The sequence below is a fragment of the Macaca fascicularis genome, chromosome 4 (genome assembly GCF_037993035.2).
Source record: "Macaca fascicularis isolate 582-1 chromosome 4, T2T-MFA8v1.1".
In the NCBI taxonomy this organism is placed as follows: domain Eukaryota; kingdom Metazoa; phylum Chordata; class Mammalia; order Primates; family Cercopithecidae; genus Macaca; species Macaca fascicularis.
In genome coordinates this window covers 63,741,459-63,762,945 of record NC_088378.1, presented here as the reverse complement: position 1 = coordinate 63,762,945, position 21,487 = coordinate 63,741,459, and the positions used below count along the sequence as shown (strand labels likewise).

The following is a 21,487-nucleotide window of genomic DNA, read 5'->3' as shown; positions in this document are numbered from 1 at the left end:
CGGAGTTTGCAGTTAGCTGAGATCATGCCATTGCACTCCAGCCTGGGTGACAGAGTAAGACTCTGTCTCAACAACAACAAAAATAAGTTATAAAATACTAAAAACTTATCTTGCCTTCTATTTCTGACTATCACATATGGATTATGCAATGGTAAACATATCAGTTAACTTGGTCCGAAACTCAGTCTGTAGCTCTGTAAATTGTGAACAGCTTCACACCCTGTCTGGAGTGTACTAGTCTGTGGAGAGAGAATTAAAGAAAGCTAGGAGGAGAGGAGGAGTAAGGGTCAAGGGGCAGAATATAAAAGAAGCATTCACTCCAACCTACAATGAGGACTCCAAATGTTGTTATCAGTCAGAAGCCTTAGAAACGGTTGGACTCTAGATTAAAGACACCAGGTAAACCATTCAGTTTTATCTCAGCCCGTAGAAAAAAAGCTAGTTTTCAATTAAAAATCAGGTATGATAATTGCTCATTAGTCAAATGAAGCAATACAGCTTAATAGTCAAAAGATGGAGCACTGAGTCATGCAAACCACTAAACCACTTTGATCACTAATGAGCAACACATTCCTTAACTCTTTGGATACTGGTCTGTGAAATGAGAAGAAGGCTGATACCTGAGGAGGGTTAAATCAGATAATACGCCTATAGCATTTATAACAGTGTCTGTTGTATAGTAAACATTCAATGTGTTTGCTATGAAGCGTACTACCTGCTTTTTAAAGACTTTGAGATAGTTATCAGAAAACAGCATTTAGGAATACTGGACAATGTTTGTGTTCAATTTAGAAAATAGTTTCCGTTTTGCATGTAACATATTGGAAGGGACTCCTGCTAGATAAGCCTTTCCAGCTTTGTGGATGCTGAGGCTAAACAAGGCTGCCCCTTCATCGACATGCCGTATATGTTGACAAAGCACCCTGGGAGGAAATAGAGTACCTCATGGGTGCTAACCTCTCTGAAGCCACAAGGAGGCAGTAAACATCATGATGCAGAAACAGTGTCACATGCTTTGCCTTCTTGGGTGAGCCTCAACCTGAGGTATATTTGACTTGATTTTCAACTTAAAGGCTAAAGAAAAAATGTGCAATATACACTTATATATATATAATTGTTATATATGATATATATATGTGTGTGTGTATATATATATATATCAACAGAGAAAGCATTACTCCAACAAGGTTGCATCTATAGATTGATTTTCTGACCCTTTCTTTACCCCTTCTACCTTTCTGTAATCTCATTGTCACTAAGCAAATAATTGTCAAATGCGAACTGGTACTGAGGTTTCAAGGATGAATAAAGTCCATCCTTGAGGAGTGAAAGTTCATCAGGGGGTGCAGGGATAAACAGATACTGCAACAGTAATATCTGAGAAATGCTATGGTCATACTATCATTTGTGCTGGTGAAATTGAAGAATGTGTGATAGAAGTCAACTTTTGAAGTGAGCTGTAAGGCGTGAGTAGAACATTTTGCAAATCAGAAAAGGGAGTGATAGCAGGAACTCAGGTGACAAAGAAAAGAGGTTGCATAGAAGACAGCATTTCTAAATAAATCTGCTCCTAGGACCACAGGGACCAAAATGACACCAATATTCTCAGAAGTTCCTGCTGTTTCTTTTTCCCCATCACATTTTCTTCCATACCTCAACCCACAAGGTACAGCCATGGAGGATCCCGTAACTCATTCACAACTTGTATAGACTGTATGATAGTCATAGGCCGTGCTACTCCTCACTGTGGGTGCAGAAGAAAAGAAGATATCAACTGGGAAATTATCTATACCCTGGGCAGTGAAGCCTCATTTCACACATGAATCTGATCCCAATGGCAGTTATCAACTGGCCACCCAGCAGGAGTTTCATTTGCAGGAAAAGCATCAGTATGTCGTTGCCTAGCTGTGACTGCTGGCTTCCCAACAGATTTGGAAAGAGCAGCATCAGACACAGAATCCTCAGGCCAGACGATGCTGTGTTCTTAAGCTTGTTCTCTTCATTTAGAATTTAGACACCACCAAGTCCCAGAATTAGAAAGCTCCATTTACTTCTTAAGAATATACAGAAGGTATGTTTAGTTCCATAAATACTGGCTTATTTCAATCCACCAGGAATAACACATGCAAATGTATGTGTGAATGTGTATGTGCAGGGGTATATATACATATAGAGTAGTCCCTCCTCGTCTGCAGGGGATACATTCCAAGACCCACAGCGGATGCCTGAAACAGTGGATAGTACTGACCCCGACTGCCATCCATCAGAACATGTTCCTTTTCATGTCTTCCACCCACTAATGTAATGCCTTTTTCATCCTAAATAAGCACTTATCATGCACTGTGGCTGTAACTTTTGCAGTCTGAGGTGTGACAGCGAAACTAGCACAAGTGTCTTTTTTCTTCACAATTTCAGATAGAAGATTTGTTCTTACCATAGATCTTAGCAATTTCCACATACAGTTTTTTTCCTTTCCTTATTAAGTAGAGAACTTTCACCTTTTCACTTAAAGGAAGGACTTGATCGTTTCTCTTTGGCATAGCTGAATTGCCAGCATCACTACTTTTGCGCTTTGGGGCCATTTTTAAGCAAAATAAGGATGACTTGCACACAAACACTGGGATACCGTGACAGTTGGTCTGATAACCAAGAGGGCTACTGGATATGCTGGACAAAGGGATGATTCACATCCCAGGTAGGACAGAGCGGGATGGCATGAGATTTCATCATACTACTCAGAATGGCATGCAATGTAAAACACAAATTGCTTACTCCTGGAATTTTCCGTTCAATATTTTCTGATTGTGGTTGACCTCGGGTAACTTAAACTGGGGAAAGTGAAACTTTAGACTGGGGGGACTACTGTATACTAAAATGTGTAAAGGAATAAACAGAAAACAAAAGGGAACAAAAACAATATATCTCCTGGTATCTATCATTTGTGTCATATACATACATATCAGCATGTATAATGTACAGTATTCTAGAATAATGCTTTCCGATTTCTTAAGAAGTTATATATAATTATTTCTTTTAGAATTATATTGTATATAATTATGCTGAGATATCATAACATTTATTCCATTTCCATGATAACTATACACTTTATGATTAACTGAGATTTACTTCATTAATATAATTTAAATAAATGTGGAGATTTTTGTACAATATCTTTGGAAGTATTCAATCCACTCCACTCAAAGCACTGTGAAAGATGTATAAATAAATCACTTTTCCTTGGAGATTACAAAAACCAGAACAGAGAAACTTGAGCACAGAGACACAGTATTTTTTAGTAACTAGGGAGGAAGCCACAGGGTACATGTTTGGTGTCGTCTCGTCCTAGCCATCCATGTCGTGGCGCATTTCTTCAACCTGGAACGCTATCGCTGGAGCCAGTCCAAGGAGGCCCAGGGACTTCTGGCTGCACTTTCCAAGTTGGGTAACACCCCTAATGAGAGCTACCTCAACCCTATCCGGACCTTCCCCATGGTGAGTTCCTGCCTGCTAACGAGCTTCTCCCCTGAAAACTCCGTCCTTTTCCAATCCTCTAATCAGGAATGCTATATTGAAAAGCTTTTAATAAAAGGGCTGGAGAGTGAAAATTTACATGGAATTTGTTCTTAATTTCACATTTTCTAAAAAGTTATTTTTTTAATCATTAATGTTGCTGGGAAGTTATGAGCAAGGAGAAAAAGATATGTCACCTAATTAATTTTTATACACACACACACACACACACACACTAGAAATGCAGTAACCTGTTAAATTCCTAATATTTTAAAATTTAACATTTTAAAAGCAGTCCATGATTAGATATTTTTTCACTGATGTTAGACTCATAAAGAATGTGAAGTGCCATCTAAACCCAGAAATTATAAATTGGATGTCTTCATTTTCAATCTGCAGATTGTTTTCCGGATCTCTTCTCCAAATGCCTCATACATTGGCACATATGTGAATAGCTGCTTTGCCAAATCAGATACTGGGCAAAGCAGCTGATTTCATAATGAGACCTGCATGGCCAGTGACATCATTAATGCTAATTACCTGTGTGCACAGAGTGTCAGCAGCTATGGGGAACAAAAAGAAAACCAAAAATGTAGGCACAGCAATCTGTGTTCCAAGATTAAGACAGTCGTCTCCCTTAATTCACCCCTACCTCTTTCTTTGTGGTTGGTCTCAATTTTTTTCCCATGTACCACCACATTGGCATATGTGTGCAGCATGTTGACCAGACTAAAAAGATCTCTATTGCCCAAGAAAAGCCCTAAGGCAATACACTTTAGCAATGAAAATCCCTCCATTCTTATCCAGGCCATCTCTTTAAGTGACCATTTCCCCCATGCAGCCTTATTTAAAGAACAAAACTTCAAAATCTGGTTTTGGGACACTTGTTCCATGTCATGTCCCCTAATTAGCCTAGGGTGATTTTCAGTATCAGGCCATTGATCAGGTTTAGTTGAGCTACATTTTCTTTTATTTTTTTCTTATTTTATTTTATTTTTTTTATTTTTTTTTTTTTTTTGAGACGGAATCTCGCTCTGTCGCCCAGGCTAGAGTGCAGTGGCACAATCTCAGTTCACTGCAAGCTCCACCTCCCAGGTTCACGCCATTCTCCTGCCTCAGCCTCCCGAGTAGCTGAGACTACAGGCGCCCGCTGCCACGCCCAACTAATTTTTGTATTTTTAGTAGAGAGGTTTCATTGTGTTAGCCAGGATGGTCTTGATCTCGTGACCTCATGATCGCCCGCCTTAGCCTCCCAAAGTGCTGGATTACAGGCGTGAGCCACCGTGCCCAGCCTGAGCTACATTTTCTTAGCTGACAGCTATTGGAAGCAAAAATTTCACACCTGCAAATCAGAACTACAGCTGCCCTAAGCGAGTGAGAATGCCTTTATGTCAGTCCATTGAATCACAGCATTTGTCTGGGCACCTACTGAGGTTACTGTTTTTCCCCACTAAGATGCTGGAAAATCCATTGCTACACACACTCAAGAATAAATCTCAACATTTTGCATAGTCTATGTAATAAATAGTATTTATTAAAAATACTTTTCAAGCGATATGATTATGTATTTTAATAGCAAAATAATTAAACTACCACCTATACAGTAATTTCAAAATTTTAGAAGCAATATACTGTGTAAGTACTAATTAAGCTCAGGAAATCCTCTAATTTAGGGTATTTGGAGGGAGATGAGTATCAATAACATAGAGTGTACATTATAGAATATTTTTAGAGATGCAGTGGGATTGTTTTGGAGGATACATTGCAACTCTAACCAGTCTATAAATGTGTTGCAAGAACAGAGATATGGTGATTTGCCTTAATAGGCAAGGAAGAATGATGTGAAATTAGCACATCGTATGATGTAAATGGATTTCTAAAATGCCTGAATGTACTTGAAAAGAAAATATTTTAAATGTTTGAGATATATCCCCTTCAATTTTATTTCCACTCTTTGCTCTATGAAGAAAAAATAAACAATGAAGAAATCCCTGTCCAAATTACCTCCAGATCTCAAAGCAGCCCAAATTAAAGAGATTTTACTGACAAAAGATATGGTGAGTTTATTGAGCTCGTGGCCGTCTCAGCGATAGTAACACAATGTATGAATACTAATGACTTGGCAAGAATATGGGAAATTCACAATAAAAACAAACTGCTGCGTGATGCATATTCCAAAAGGCTATTTAACTGTCCCTTGCACTCACAGGTCAGAATTCTGGTCGTTTAGCGGTGTCCACCAGATAAGAATAGCTGTACCTTTATTGATCACCTAGGATTTACCAAGCCTTATTCCAGGCCCCCCGAGATGGCGTGAAAGAAATGCAAGTCATGGTCTTTCCAATTAAGAAGCAAGAGCAAGGAATAACTACCAGGGGAACTGAGTGTGCAGCTGCTTTATTAGGAACGCCCCAAGGGACCTCTCAGAAAAAGTGTTTATTAATGTTAAAATGCAATTAAGCACGGTGATCCACATAGTTATTTTAAAGACTAAAAACTTGAAACTCAGATTTATTTTGCAATATTTTATTTTAAAATGCTCTTTTCAGGCTGCCCTCATTTCAATTCAACATAATCACTTTGTTTTTTTATTTTTATTTTTTTTTCTTTTTTCCCATTTTGTCATTGTTGTTGTTGCTTTAAAGACAGGGTCTCACTCTGTCTCCCAGCCTGGAGTGCAGAGGCAGCATCATGGCTCACTGCAGCCTCGAACTCCTGGGATCAAGTGATCGTCCCATCTCAGCCTACTGAGTAGCTGGGACTATAGGCTCAAGCCACCATGCCCAGCTTTTTGAGGGAGGGATGGTGGGGAGGGGTTTCCAGTATAATAACTTTGATGTGAAATGATTTATACAAATTTAAAAAATGTGATAGATGAAATGGTATTTTATGAAATTTTAGCAAAGCAAGTAGCCACCCTAAGCTGGTGGGAAGGGGGAGGAAGAGGAAGCTCCTTCTTGAGTTGCGCCTGCATCCTCATTGAGGCTAACATGCTTCTGCGTGAAACACTGTGAAGGGCTCCCTGCTTGAAATCTCAAGTACTGGTCCTAAAAGTGAAAAAAAAAAAAGAAAAAAAAAGTGCCAGGATATTTATTGTCACGGTGTTCTTTTTTTTTTTTTTTAGAACACAACCACTGAATTGCTAAGGACAATAGCGGGCGTCACCGGCCTGGTGATCTCTCTGGCTTTAGTCTTGATCATGACCTCATCAACCGAGTTCATCAGACAGGCCTCCTATGAGTTGTTCTGGTGCACACACCATGTTTTCATCGTCTTCTTTCTCAGCCTGGCCATCCATGGGATGGGGTAAGTCCACACTGTGCTCCTCTGCAAGGATTTTATCTCTGAGAGTCCCAAAATAATCTTAGAAAGTCTTTTAGATGAAGGATCCCAGCATGCAGTGACTAAAGGACTTGTACAATGTGTGAAAAGCACATTGACTGTGGCAAACGCTTTTTCAGTAACACTGAAAATAAGCTAATAGATGGTGAAGTATTATATTCATTTTTCCTCACTGACTCTGTTAGTGAGTCTTGGCATGTTTATAAAATTCAGGAACTCTAATGAATGCAGGATGACAGTAGATCTATGTTTCATTCAGCACCTGTTCTGCAATCCAATTTATGTGGGATTACTCAGGATATATATTTTTGACACCAAGATTTCACTTCTGCTTAACCAAAACCATCAACTAGGAAACCTGGTGTTCAGGCAGGGACAATGTGTGGCATGGGCAGTCTGGTGCGGGGTCCAGATCCAGCTCTGAGACCAGTTATCAGAGTGAGCCCTTCAGGTCCTCTGGGCCTCAGTTTCCCCATTTGACCTCTAGGATTCCATTTTGCTCAGACATCCCATAAAACACTGCTCTGGCATTCAATACCCACCTGATACGGTTCATCTCTTCATCAGGAAGCTAGCATAGCCCCTGATGTGTTCAAAATCCCTTAAATATAATGTTTTTCAATCCTTTAAATATTAATAAATGGCCCTGGACTAATGAATCAATTGCTGTCTGTGAACTAGCTTGTCCCTTTTAATTATTTCAAAAACTGATTGCCATTTTTTCCATGTTACAATTTTCAAAGCACATTCATATGCATGATCAACTCGACTGCCACAACAGTCCTGTCACGTAGAGAAGGTGCTGTTGTCCCCATTTCATAAAAAGGAAAAAGGTGTTCTCAGGGTTAAGTGATGCCCTCAAGGTCCCATGATGAATAAACGACAGAGTCAGATCTAGGACACCAGTCTTTAGACCATCAAACCTTTACTCTGATTTAGCAAGCCCTGGCAGAACAAGTCTTCCATTTTATGAATTACACCTTCCTCAACACCAGTAAGAATGCGGCCAGCAATGTTGCTAATGCCCTTTTTGGCTTGCCAGCAGCAACTCCTCTGCTCCTGCACAGCACAATACCCTCTTCCGCCCCTCATTCTCCCACCATTGCCACTGCTGAGTGCGGAGGGTCCTGTCCCGGAGGTGGCCTCCCTCTCTGCAAGGACCTGGAAGAGCAAGTGCATAGCTGCAGAGTAGCATGGCCTAGGAAGTCACACATGCCTTGGTGACTCTGGGTCCCATGTAGAGCCCACGGACAATGCTTTGGGATTTGCCCCTCTGCAAGTCAATGACCCCTCCAGTCTCCCTCCTCACCCTTAATGCTCCTGTCTTCTCAGCCCCCTACTTCTGGAAGGGGGTCGCAGTTCTGCCGCCACCACTGCCTGTACCTAAGACTTCTCCCATTGTCCCTCAGCTGGCGGACAGAAACACATTCTCCAAGGAAGAAGTGCCCCTGAGGGTGCATTTTACCCTAAAAGACTGCCTGTGCCTCTGCCGAGCCTTAGCAACCGGGTCAGTCCACGTTCACACGTCCTCTAGTGCCTGGCTAGAGGCTTCCCATTTTCTTTCACCTAGAACTCTCTGGGATTGGCTCTTCTGAATGTGGAAATCTCACCATTCCTTTTTGTACTTGGGGTGGGCAAGGTGGATGGTGTGTAGTCCTAGTGTGTTCCAACTCAGAGATTGTCAGTTCCCCCACTTCCTACTGCTAATTCCGCTCACGACGCTGAGGTTGTGACCCCTCAGCGTATTTATGAGGCTACCTATAACCCAGGGGAGTCTAGAAGCCCTCTTCACAGACACCATGTGCTTACACCACTAAACATACAACCCCCACATCCACACCCTGGTGCACTGTAGAAGCGCAAGAGAATTTCAATGGGCAGTGTTTCGTTGGAGATATTTTTGATATCCAAATAACATCTCATAAGATGAAATTTTTTAGTCATTTTAACCTAGTTGAAAAGCTTATTTTAGGATAAGGGCCTCATTTAATCTTCTCAGCGTGAAGTATTCTACAGCTACTGTTTACAGCAAAAGCAATTTGCAAATTCTACACAAAGTGCCAAGTGAAAGTAGGATTATTGGAATGTGTTAAGGCCCACTAATCTTCCTATTATGGGATGGCATAGATGAAGCCATTTCAAAAGTTTAAAATTTTTAAAAGATACAGCGTTTGTGGAATAAGATGAGGCTTCTTTTAGACACTACGGGGAATGCTGCCTACAGCCTGAGAATGAAAGTGTTAAATGTCTGTAATCCTTCCTCTGACTCTCACTTAATATTCACCCTGCCTATGTCTGGGCGTCATTTGTACATTGGAGATTTACAGATAGTTTTTCTCATCGAACTCAGAGGGATGTTATCAAGTTTGGATGGCTTCCATGAAACAGATTGGGACAAAGGCCAAGATGTCAGTTCTAGCTGACACAAGGCTGTTTCCAAGGGCGTATTACTGCTCCCTCCTCCCATGCCCTGTGATATAACAGGGTCCACACCACTCCACAGGCTGTCCAGGACATAAGTCTGTGTGATGCTAAGGTTTCTCAGTCTAGAGTACCATGATTCTCAAAACAGATCAATGCCTTTTATTCACAAACACCTAGGAACCAAACAATTTCCAGATTCCCTGACCTTGGGAAAGTCTTGGGCTTTGCTGTCTGTGCACCAAGGAGGAACCCTAGGAGCTTGTACCAAAGCGACTTGTCAAAGGCCAGTCAGGAGTGCACTCATGGCAAATAAAATATAGAAGGATTATAGGACTCTTTGTCCAGTGCTCTATTCATTAAGACTGCCTTCTTTTTCCATTCCTAATGTAGCAATACCACCTTGAAGACACACTCCATTGTGACCTATTCTGACCGAGTCAGACGCTGGCTTGCTGGTGGTCACTAGGGGAAAAAATACCATTATTCTGGGCACTTCTTTTGACTTCTTCACCGGAAGACTTCTAAGCACTCCGAAACAACCCAACGAGGGTAGAAGTTAAATAAATCTGCAAAAGAACCAAATAGTGCAAAGTTAGCCAATTAGCCCAAATCAGCAATCAGGACAAGATGAAACCTAATTAAATTCAACAGTCTACAAAAGGATATGTTCAAACAATTTCCCTTCATTATGAATTCTCTAATATAGACACTTTCAATTTAACACAGGATACCACAGAGGGGCACTTCTTTTCTGGGATCTTCAAAGTTACTCGAAGCTTCTTAAATGCTTATTTTGAAAGAAACTGGGGGAAATGAATGACAGCCTGAGTTTCAAGAACTGGAAGTGATATTTCCAAGCTCACTGTAGAATGTATATCTGTGGGATAACAAGACTGCTCAAAATCAGTCTGACGTTTTGGTTTTCTGTTTTGTTTTGCTTTTCTTAATTAACAAGTCGGATTGTTCGAGGCCAAACCCAGGACAGCCTCTCTCTGCACAACATCACCTTCTGTAGAGACCGCTATGCAGAATGGCAGACAGTGGCCCAATGCCCCGTGCCTCAATTTTCTGGCAAGGAACCCTCGGTAAGAATGAACCCAGGAGCTTTTAAAAATAAATGTCCCCGCAGTTAAAATATAGAGCTTTTATAGGCTTGGAAAAAAGAAAGCACATTTCCCCACTAGACAAAGCCAACTCTTTATTAAGTGTGCTAATGGAGAAATCAAGTTACAGATAATTTTTAAAGAGGTTTACTGCCAAAAGCACTATGTTCAGCTTTGAAATGTATTCTTCTACTTACCTTTAAATACTAGTGTCTGATATTGTGGGAATTCATAACAGCACACTGATGTCCCTGGAGGGGTCAGCCTTGGGCCTCACCAGCCTTGGGCCTCACCACCCTTCTCTGTGCTCCCGCATCCTTGGCCACCTGTCCTCTGCATAACTGCCCCTGCTCCCAGTCCGAGAATTACCAGCACTGCCGCTCAAACCTAGATCCATGAACAGCCAAATGAGGCTCAGGCCTTCTTTATAAGCTTGCCTTCTTCCTTTCGACAAATTTGGGGATCAAAAACTTAGGGTGTCAAATGCATTTACTTCTTGCTCTAATTAAGCTCCTGTAACTGAAAAAATGATGACGTTAGCCAAGAAGATACTTAATTAATTTGTGTAGATGACAATGTCCACAGATCTGAAAAGTCAGATTTCCTGGGTAGGTGGTAACCATTACAGTTGGTAGCGTAGGTAAAGAGAAATAATATTGCTATCTGGCCTCCTCTGGTATCTTAGAACAGTGCAAATCTTTGGGACAACCAAGTGATGCTTGAAAGAAAATAAATGCAGCTGGCAGATAAAAAGTAGGAGGAAATAAGTGTCCAAAAATATGTAACTTAAAACATGGAATAACAGGGTATAATATATATAATTGATGAAGATTTGGGAAATTAAGTCATCAACATATGAAGAATATAAGTGATTGCATTGTTTAAAAAAAAAAAAACCTCAAATATATTAAATTAAGCACTGGATTTTAAGGGTGAAAGTACTAGGAGGAAGGTTTTAAACCAAGAGAACCTGAATAGATGTGCCCATTAGACTGTGGTTCTTTTAATGGCCAGTATAGATTGTCTCTGTCTTAAACTCAACTCTCAGTAGCCACTATCCAACCTGCATATTAATGAGGAACATGAATACCTCTCTAAAATTTTCAGCTACAGCGTCTCCATAAAAAAATCAATACTCCCCCACACCTCATGAATACAGACCAGGACCTGCTCCCAGCAGCATTTGCTGGCATTAATTATCATTAAGAGGGGGCCTTACTCGTCTCCCTCTAACTCTCCCCTGCTCCACTTCCTTGCACACCCAAACTCAGGGTGTCACTCTCTCCCATTGTTTGTAATGGATCCTGAGTCAAAGCATGTGTGGGCTATGCAATTACCGCTTGGCTGAACCGTACGATATTCTCTCTGATGTCTTATAGACACTGAATCCGAAAGGCATCCCAAGGACAAGGAAGGGTTCCTGCGCTTCACTGCACCACACCTACTCGGTCTCTGCAAAGCTCCATTTCTCCTTCCTTGCCTCTCTTAACTCAAGGCGTTTTCACGGTGCTCTGATCAATAGAATATGTATCATTTCTCCTTCAGTGGTGCACTGTTCCCAATGTTAGGACAGAGAATGCTTTGTACCTCACCTCGTATAAACGGAACTGATTAAAGAAACCAACTATACCCGGCAGTCCCCCCTCCCCTGCTTGTCTCAGTCTCCCTTTCCAGCCCAAATGCACTGAGGCATACAGGACTCCAGATTCCTGGTTTGCTTCTGATGCAATCCAGTCTCAAAAGATGCCTGGTTGTCCTAGGCCAAAGAAGCACTTTATGTCATTTAACTACAGCATCAACTAATCGTAACCACAAGGTTGACACTTTGTAATTACTAGGGAAGGCTGTGAGTGGTAAAGGAGAAAGCCCTGACCGAGGTAGAGTCAATTCAGCGAACTTTCACTGAGTGCCTAAGTGTATTGCTTGGCAATGCACTAGACAGGATTCAGAGACGTGGGACCTGCCCCAGGAGATCTGATTGTCTAGAAAAAGAGGCTATTCGCCGGGCGCGGTGGCTCAAGCCTGTAATCCCAGCACTTTGGGAGGCCGAGACGGGCGGATCACGAGGTCAGGAGATCGAGACCATCCTGGCTAACACAGTGAAACCCCGTCTCTACTAAAAAATACAAAAAAAAACTAGCCGGGCGAGGTGGCGGGCGCCTGTAGTCCCAGCTACTCGGGAGGCTGAGGCAGGAGAATGGCGTAAATCCGGGAGGCGGAGCTTGCAGTGATCTGAGATCCGGCCACTGCACTCCAGCCCGGACGACAGAGCCAGACTCCGTCTCAAAAAAAAAAAAAAAAAAAAAAAAAGAAAAAGAGGCTATTCATAAACACACACATAAAATAAAATCAAAGCCAGCATGTTCTTATTTTCTGGTAGGAATGAAAAACCAGGAGTGAAAGCAAAGGAAACAAGTTTCATTATTGCTGCTTTTGAATCAACATTGTTTTATTTCTATCATAAAATACTCACTGTAGCGTGACTTTTTGAGTATTTTTTGGAGAAGAAGAAAATAAATCCAAGAAGCCACGAAATATTTTAGCATTAAGGAAATTTAGATACTAAATAGTTCTTCCCCATTATTTAATGGCTGAGGAAATGGAGGTCCAAGCAGTTTCAGTGTCTTACCTATGGTCACAAAAGGCATTCCCAGTAAAGCCACATCAAAGAATCAGAGCCCTTAACTCTGTGGCCGTGAACTTTCTCCTCCACACCCCACAGCATTCACTGTAAATCTCCAGCTTCCATAACCCCCATTTTGTCAGCACTCCGCTGCCAGCTACAAGTACATAGCCCCAACGTTCTATTTATCTCCGTGAATAAAGCCATAGTGTTTAACAGCTTGGAGGGAACTTAAATCATAATCTTCTCCAGCTAGTTCCCATTTTACAAAACAGGAAATTGTGAACATAATAAATCCCAAGATGTGCCTAGTGGCACAGAATGAGGGGTGGTGGCCCCAAGGACAGAATCAGGTCTTCAGACACCCAGCCCAGCATCTACCTTGGCACACATCCCTCTTGCTCTGAATCAAGGCCTCTTTGTCTTGATTTACTCTTGTCTGTCCCTGGTATCACTGCAAGGACAGTTCCCTAATATTCATCCCTGGCCATCTCTTCCTCAGGCCCTGACTTCCCGGGGCTCCAGGCACAACACAGGTAACCACACTGGCTACCTCCTCCTGGAGCAAGGGATATACTCAGGTTGAGATGGAGTCAGGGATTAACAGCTTACATTCTCCTACCTGAACCATGGAAAGAAAAATAATCCATTACATTTTATCACCGTGGAAAATATCAGAGACCATGTCTGATTTGACATCACCAAAATGAAGTGTGTGATGCCCCCAAACTCTCTAAAATGGGTGGGGAAGATTATTTGTAAAAAAATATATGAAGATTGTGAGTGTCTTTGCAAATATCTCTTTTAGCCCACATAGAAAGAACTGCCAGTTCTTGCTCTCACTTCTGTAAACATCCAAAGCAGTTCTCAAAAAGCTTTCTGGTTCATTCAAGCTTAAGAGACCTAAGGATTCCTTTGCTTGGCCCAACCCCATGCTTCCCAGGGACGCTTCCTAGTTTCCCTTACTCTGATCATCTTCACCACGTCATCCACAGCATAGGGGGACAAAAGGCTTATTCTCTTTGCTATTCCGATCACATTGCTGGGCCTCACTGAGGCAGAAAAAATAAGTGGGTCAAATTACCTTGTGTTGTCCCCATCGATCTAGCTTTTATGAGGCCAAGAGTCCCCCAGGAAAAAAAAAAAAAAAAAAAAAAAGCAGAGATGGTTGATGTAGTTGAGAAGAGGGACCACGCAAAGAGACCCAGAAATCAACAAAAAGAAATAGACAAAATGAGAAAGTGGTGACTCAAAGGAAGTAAAAATAATGCTAAAACGCTTGTGACCCACCAACAGAAGAAACGGAGCCAGACGACTGGTCAGGGAGCACTGAGTAACGGGTCAGTCGGTGAGGGGTGGTGAATGTCTGAGTTCCGAAGACGAGGCATCCTTCCTGCCTCCCTAGATACTATTCAAGGAGTAAGGGGGTGGATTTAGAAAACCTAGGAGGAAGTGTAGGGACACATGAAAAGGCTTGAGTTCTAGCCCTGGCTCTCTCTGGTCCACTTTGGACTCTCCAGGCAACTCAGAATATCAGGATTTTCCTTCTTTTAATTCTAGAAGAATTAGAGGGTATTGAATGTTCCCAATACAAAGAAATAATCAGTGTTCGAGATGATGAATAGAGTAATATACCCTGACCTTATCATGATACATTATGTGTATCAAAACATCACTATGTACCTCGTGAATATATACAATTATTATTTGACCATTTAAAATAATAAAAATTATAAAAAGAAAAAAAAGAATTAGAGTAGATTTCCAAGACCGTTCAATATCCTAAAATTCAATGAGTTCATGAGTTTCTAATGTTTTGGAAAACAAGCCTCAGTATCAATTTCAGGGCAGGACAGAAAGGACCACGATAATATGGCAATGCACGTGGGAGGTAGCCTGAGATCCTGGAAAGAACTCAGGCTGGGTAGTCAGGCGTATCTGAGTTCACATCTCTACCAGACACCTTCTTCCCTTTATGACCTTGGACAATTTGGTTGATCTGACTGAGTCTTAATTCCGTCTTCTGTAAAATCAAGACAATACATATGCCTCATGGGATTGTTCAGTACAAATAGAACTCTTCGAAATTTGTAACTTCCCATCCCTTCCCTTTTACTGAGGAAGACACCTTATGTTGTACAGAGCGCCTGATACAATAGCCTGCTGGTAAATTGATCATCAGTAACGCACATTATGCTCACCAAAGGTTCACATAGCATCTGATTTAAAAAGGACATTTTCACCATCACAATTCTCTAGACAATTATTGAGCCTTTTGCTGTGATTAGATAAACTTAAATTTAAGGTGTCAGGAAACTAACTTTATATTTTACTCTATATAACTCTGTGTGTGTGTGTGTGTGTGTGTGTGTGTGTGTGTGTTTCTGTGTTTATTCAGGCAGACCCTCTAGTTGTGATGCATTCTTGGCCCAAAAAATTACTATTTGAGATTTTAAAATGCAATTTCTTGTGTCCTGTGTTGGGTGAGTAATGTAGCTTTGACTTTGGCTTGAGTTTGGGAGCATTTATGACCCTATCATATGTAACATAAACATCAATCTGCTTTTTTATTTCTTTGCAAATTCAATTATTTCTAATTACATAAAGGCATCATTGATCAAGTAAGCATAAAAACCAATATAGAAGAATTTAATCTCTTAAATAAGCTTGTAGACTTCAAGAAATAATTGAATGTTATAGTATATAATACAAGGAGACATCTTTGTTGTTGATAACTGGCCCAAAGTTAAAGGAAAAATGTCTAAACCCCGTCATGTTTTATATTGATTTGGTTCAAATTGAAAATATTTGGATTCTATTTTCATTCCTTTTTCTCTCTCTCTGCTACTCTCTGCAGGCTTGGAAATGGATTTTAGGCCCTGTAGTCTTGTATGCATGTGAAAGAATAATTAGGTTCTGGCGATTTCAACAAGAAGTTGTCATTACCAAGGTATGCATGTAGCTTTATGTCTGAATAAAAGCCTGAGTGTAGATGAAAATTTTTTATTAGCCCAAGTTTTTAATTTGCCATTTTTATTGCAGAACTGTCTGTAATTTAGAGGCTCATCTTCTGTTCTAATAATTGCTTGTATCCTGAGCATCTTTTAGTGTGACTAATTTTGCTGAAGACAGGGATCAGGGCTCTAGACGGTACACAGAATTCTGATAAAGGTTTATTGTACAGCACTGGAATGATCCGCTTTTTCTTTATTTTGGTTTCTCTCTAGGGTGAAATGCAAGGGGAGTGAGTGTGCTTTACATGGGTCATAGTGACTTGAAGGATAATCACTTCCTTCACCAAGTAAAGACACAAATTTTGCAAACAAATAACATTTTCAAATCTATACACTCTCGCTGGGGACTACCAAGCAGAGGAAGGGGAAACAGTCACCATAAGGTTCAGAGCAAAAGGGACCACTGTGGGGAAGAAAAATGGAGAGGAAGGATGAAGACAGAGTTCTACCCTCATGAGCGGCGTGCTCCTGGTAGCATTTTTCAGGCTTGCTCCCCATTCTCGCATCTCTACATCCTCACAATGTTTACCTCTTGCTGGAGGAAGCTGGGAAGGGATAGACCAAGACCAAAAAAATGCATGCCTAGGAGAGTGAAAAGGTGCCAAATACTCTCCCCTAGTTTTTGAAATGTCCAAGAAGAAATTCTCCATTAGCCAAGCCTATCCCACTTTGCCAATACAATTTTAACAGAATCCTGTATCTCTGTAGCCACCTTCATGAAAGCAGATGTATAGAAATTGCTTCCTGTTTCTGCTTTAAGCTGTTTCTATGTTGCTGTTTTTAAGTTAAGCACCAAAGGATGTCAGGCTGTATCAAAAGCCAGACTGTAAAACTTCTGGAAACCTACTCGAGCTGTTACTAGGGAGACCATTTAACCGCAGTGTCAGAACAGATACCAGTAGGGAGAGGGAAAACTTAGAACCAATGATTAAAGTGCTGTGAAATTCTCTTTTGAATGGAAAAATACTGTCACAGTATCTAGATGCTAGATTTTGTTCCCTTATACCTCTTGTCACAAAAGAAGACGGGAGGGCCTGGAGAGATTTTTCAGGAAACAAGATAGAAATCTAAGAAGGGAAATTAGCTCTTTCCCTCTGATAAGCAGCAAGTCATAAAACTTTTATAAACACTACTAGAAACCTTGCGCAATGCTTCCCTACATCTAAAACTCACAGTGGAGTCAGGACATGGGATAAGACTCAACTAAAAAGAAAAGAGTTTGAAGGTAGACTCAACTAAAACAAGAAAAGAGTTTGAAGTAAGTTTGAAGATCCTTTTTCACTAAGCCTGAAGAAATAAGAGGGTTAATTCACAGGACATTGAGACAAGATGCAGATCATTGGAAAAGCTAACAAAAAGTTCCTAGATGTTAAAAACCCAGAGCTAATATGGTGACTATTTTAATAAACCTAAGCATAATAATATGCAAGCTTCTACTCTCTTGGGTCTGGTTGACTGTGCTGTGGAAAGCCTGGCCATTTGACACATGGACTCTAGGCCATGTCCATGCTGGGCACCAATTGCACCTGGGTACAGCTGTTTCGAACACCGCCCTCTGTAGCAGAGGAGCATCATTCTTGCTGGAGTTGCAAACACAGATGTGAAAGTGGTGGCAAATATCTTTGGGAGCTAATAGCAGATGGGATATATAAATTACACCTGAAACAAGCTCATCTAAAACTGTGAACACCTTTGATGGAATGAAAGGTGTTTCTTTATTATTTTGAGGACAAAGGCAATCCACTCTCTTGCTCTCACGTAGGTGGTAAGCCACCCCTCCGGAGTCCTGGAACTTCACATGAAAAAGCGTGGCTTTAAAATGGCGCCAGGGCAGTACATCTTGGTGCAGTGCTCGGCCATATCCTCGCTGGAGTGGCACCCCTTCACCCTTACCTCTGCCCCCCAGGAAGACTTCTTCAGCGTGCACATCCGGGCAGCGGGAGACTGGACGGCAGCGCTACTGGAGGCCTTTGGGGCAGAGGGACGGGCCCTCCAGGAGCCCTGGAGACTGCCAAGGTTTGTGCCCATCTCTCTCATGTATAAATCGCAATATTATAGAAAGTAAGGTATCTTAATGCATCAACATGCCACCAGATTCAGCAATATCTTTATTAGATGGTGAGTTTGAGCCCATGTTCTAAATTTGAGAATGTATATAAAAAGTATAACTTTGTAGACTTCTAGGAGACATACATCTATTTCTGTAAAAAAAAAAAAAAAAAAAAAAAAAAAAGAAGAACAGAAAAAAAAAACTAATGTTCAGCCAAGAGAGGGTGATCCAGGAAGGGGCTTTCTCTCCCAGCTCCTAAAGCATCACCTGGTTACTTCTATGTAGCCTGCAATGAGTCAGACAACTCTAGGCATTTTTTTCTATCACAGTCTGAGTTTTTTTAATTATATTTGTAAAGTCGGGTCTTCATAACAAGGATGCTATGTTTCTGTGTCCTCTTCTTATAAAGACCCTAGTCATATTGGATATAAGGGCCCATACCACTCCTGCATGGCCTCATCTGAGCTTTATTCATTATGTCTGCAATCCCATTTCTAAATAAGGTCATGTTCTAAGTACTGAGGTTAGGACTTTAACATGTCAATGGGGGACACAACTCAACCCACACCATCACTCTATTCAGAAAAGCCTGGGCTCACGCCTGTTATCCCAGCACTTTGGGAGGCCGAGGCGGGCAGATTACTTGAGGTCAGGAGTTTGAGACCAGCCTGGCCAACCTGACGAAACCCCATCTCTACTAAAAATACAAAAATTAGCCAGGTGTGGTGTCACGTGCCTGTAATCCCAGCTATTTGGGTGGCTGAGGCAGGAGAATTGCTTGAACCTGGGAGGCAGAGGTTGCAGTGAGCCGAGATCACGCCACTGCACTCCAGCCTGGGCGATAGAGTGAGACCTTGTCTCAAAAAAAGAAGGAGGAGGGGGGGGGGGGAGGAGGAGGAGGAGGAGAAGGAGGAGGAAAGATAAAGCAAAAGCATGGGCACATGACAGAAGTGCCAATGTAAATGACCACTCCTTGGCTCTGTTCAGTAAACAATGGCTTCAGGTCACTTCCCACTCTTCATGCAGGATTACCCAAAAGCTTACAAAGCACACATTTGGGGCTCTGGAATAACAGGGACACCAAAAAAATGATGAGAAAAACATTTTTGGAAGAATTTCATATTTGAAAAGAAGCATCAAGAGATTCCTACTTCTGCCATCCCTGGAGGGTATCAGGAACTACCAAGAAGCAGCCACTGCCGTGAGCACTTCGGTAGGGAGCTTGGTAGAGACACTTCGAACGGAAGTTCCTGAGGGCAGGACATTGTCTTTCCTCCTCGGAATCTCCGGTGCCTACAACAGTGTCTGACGTGCAGTGCACACAGAGGAAAGATTTGACAAAAGAATCAATGAAGCCCTGGAGCCAATATGGATTCGTTATCTCATTTAATTTGACAAATATTTATTGGTGACAAACAAGGTACCATAATAAATTTGAGACACAAAATGTAATCAGCTTATCATCCTGCTTTCCCTCTTTTCATAGGCTACTGAGCTGTAGCTGCACCGCTGGGCTTGGTTGTATTTAGTGGGTAGGAAGAGTCACAGGCTTCCTTTCAAACCCCGGTCCTCAAGAATGGTATGATGCCAAGCCAAGTAGAAACATCATCTGCTCAATCCAGAGCCCCAGATCAGACGACAACACCTGACTATTTTCTTTTTTATAGTGGAAATGAAGCAATGTAATACAATTTTAAGGTTCAGAGTGCAGTGCAAATGCTTAAAATCAGACATAAAAGTAGAAGCACTGCACAACACCCCACCCTCACCAACCCCCCCAGCACACACACACACACACACATACACACACACACACATATATATGCAGGGCACAGTATCTAACTGCTTTCTCGGTCCCTGCTCTCCCCTTGGCAACGCCAAGGCAAAAGGCTTCATCCTTTTTGCTATCTGGCTTCTGCCTTGTGTGTATACATTTATCCGCTCTATCAACCACCCTTCCCCTTCACAAACTGGATAGCATTTCAGCCAGTCCCCCAAGAAGAACTCGGTACACGTTACTCAGTAGCTGATATGCTTTCTGCCTATGGAGTGCATCGCCAGCTGCAAGGCTCAACAGGATCCCCAGGGCCTCCTTGGGCTCATCTGTTCCACCTCCTGCTCCCTCCTGGGCTTAGCTCTTCCAGCTTTCTTGTTGTTCCCACACACTGAAAATGTAGTCCTCAGTGCCTTTGCCATTGCTGTTCCCTCCACCTGGAATGCTGTTCCCCACATCTCTGCTGGGCAGCTTCCTCTCTTCCTTCAGGTCTCTGTTCAAATGTCTCCTTCTAGTGAGGCCTTTCCTTCCCACTCCACATGAAACAACCCCCAGCAGTCACTCAATCGCCATGATGCCACATGCTGACTTTATTTTTCTTTATAGTACATACCACCACCTGACATGCTAAATATTTGCTTGATTGTTTGTTTACTGTCTATCTCTCCACACTAGAATGGAAGCTCTATGAGAAAAGGGGCTTTGTTTGGTTCACTTTACCATTCCCAGGGCCTAGAACAGGCCCTGACCCTCAGTCACTCAGTAAGTAATTGTGGGCTCGATAAAAATGAGTTGTCATAAACAGAGCTGCTTCCCTCCATTCACTAATTTGTTTCACCCTCTGCCTCTGTATGTGTGTAGGCATATGTATTAGTGGCAAAGCCTTCCAAAAAACTAGAATTTGTTTAAATCTTCAACATACAAAGAATCAGGATGTTATTGGACTTCCTTGGATGATTTTACAGTTCCCCACTGTTTCAATTTTGAATTAAATTGACCATATTGGGGAGAGCACTAGATCTTTTTACTGCTTTGGATCCCAGACAAATTTAATCCAGCCCCTGGATTTCATGAGTGAGAAGCCCAGGAGGAGAAGCAAGCCCAGAAAAAGAACAAGGAAACCTCTTCCTCTAAGCCCAAGAAAAAGGGAGAGAATGTGAGCTCTTTCAAAAGACTAGACCTTCTGAAGGAAAACAGAGGAATTTCTCAGAGTTGATAGCATTTTCAGCAAGTTATCCTGTGCCCAGAGCTGGGGGCTGCAGTGTGAGATGAGCTGGGTTCAAAGCCCAACTTTGTGTATGATCTTGGAGAATGTATGCAACACACTGCCTCAGTTTCTTCATCTGTATAATGAAGATGACAATAATGGTACTCATGGCTTTGTTTAAGATCAAATATAACAGTCCATAAAAACACTTAACATAATACTTCGCACACGGTAAGTGCTCAAAGAGTTAACTACTATTATTATTACCAAGATAAGAATGGTCACCTACCACAGAGATAGCAATGGAAGTGTTTATTAGAGGAGTAAATGCAGTCAGTTCAGAGAAATGAGATTGGAACTTAATGGGGTAGGGTGGGGTGCTGCTGAACTATCCAACAAGGACTCACAGGACATGGATGCAGGCAAGACGAATCATTTTC

General features: G+C 41.7%; 1 protein-coding gene across 3 annotated transcripts in view; it reads left to right on the top strand.

Moving 5' to 3' along the window:
* Positions 1–3,294: 3,294 nt before the first annotated feature.
* Positions 3,295–21,487, top strand: part of NOX3 (NADPH oxidase 3) — a 56,773-nt gene continuing 38,580 nt past the window's right edge. For all 3 annotated transcript variants that reach the window (XM_065543613.1, XM_045391815.2, XM_074037322.1), the window contains exons 1-5: positions 3,295–3,492; positions 6,635–6,816; positions 10,232–10,361; positions 15,860–15,952; positions 17,779–18,032. In XM_065543613.1, coding sequence (XP_065399685.1) covers positions 3,490–3,492; positions 6,635–6,816; positions 10,232–10,361; positions 15,860–15,952; positions 17,779–18,032 — 662 coding nt within the window. In that variant the 5' untranslated portion in view covers positions 3,295–3,489. The remainder of the gene's footprint in view (positions 3,493–6,634; positions 6,817–10,231; positions 10,362–15,859; positions 15,953–17,778; positions 18,033–21,487) is intronic.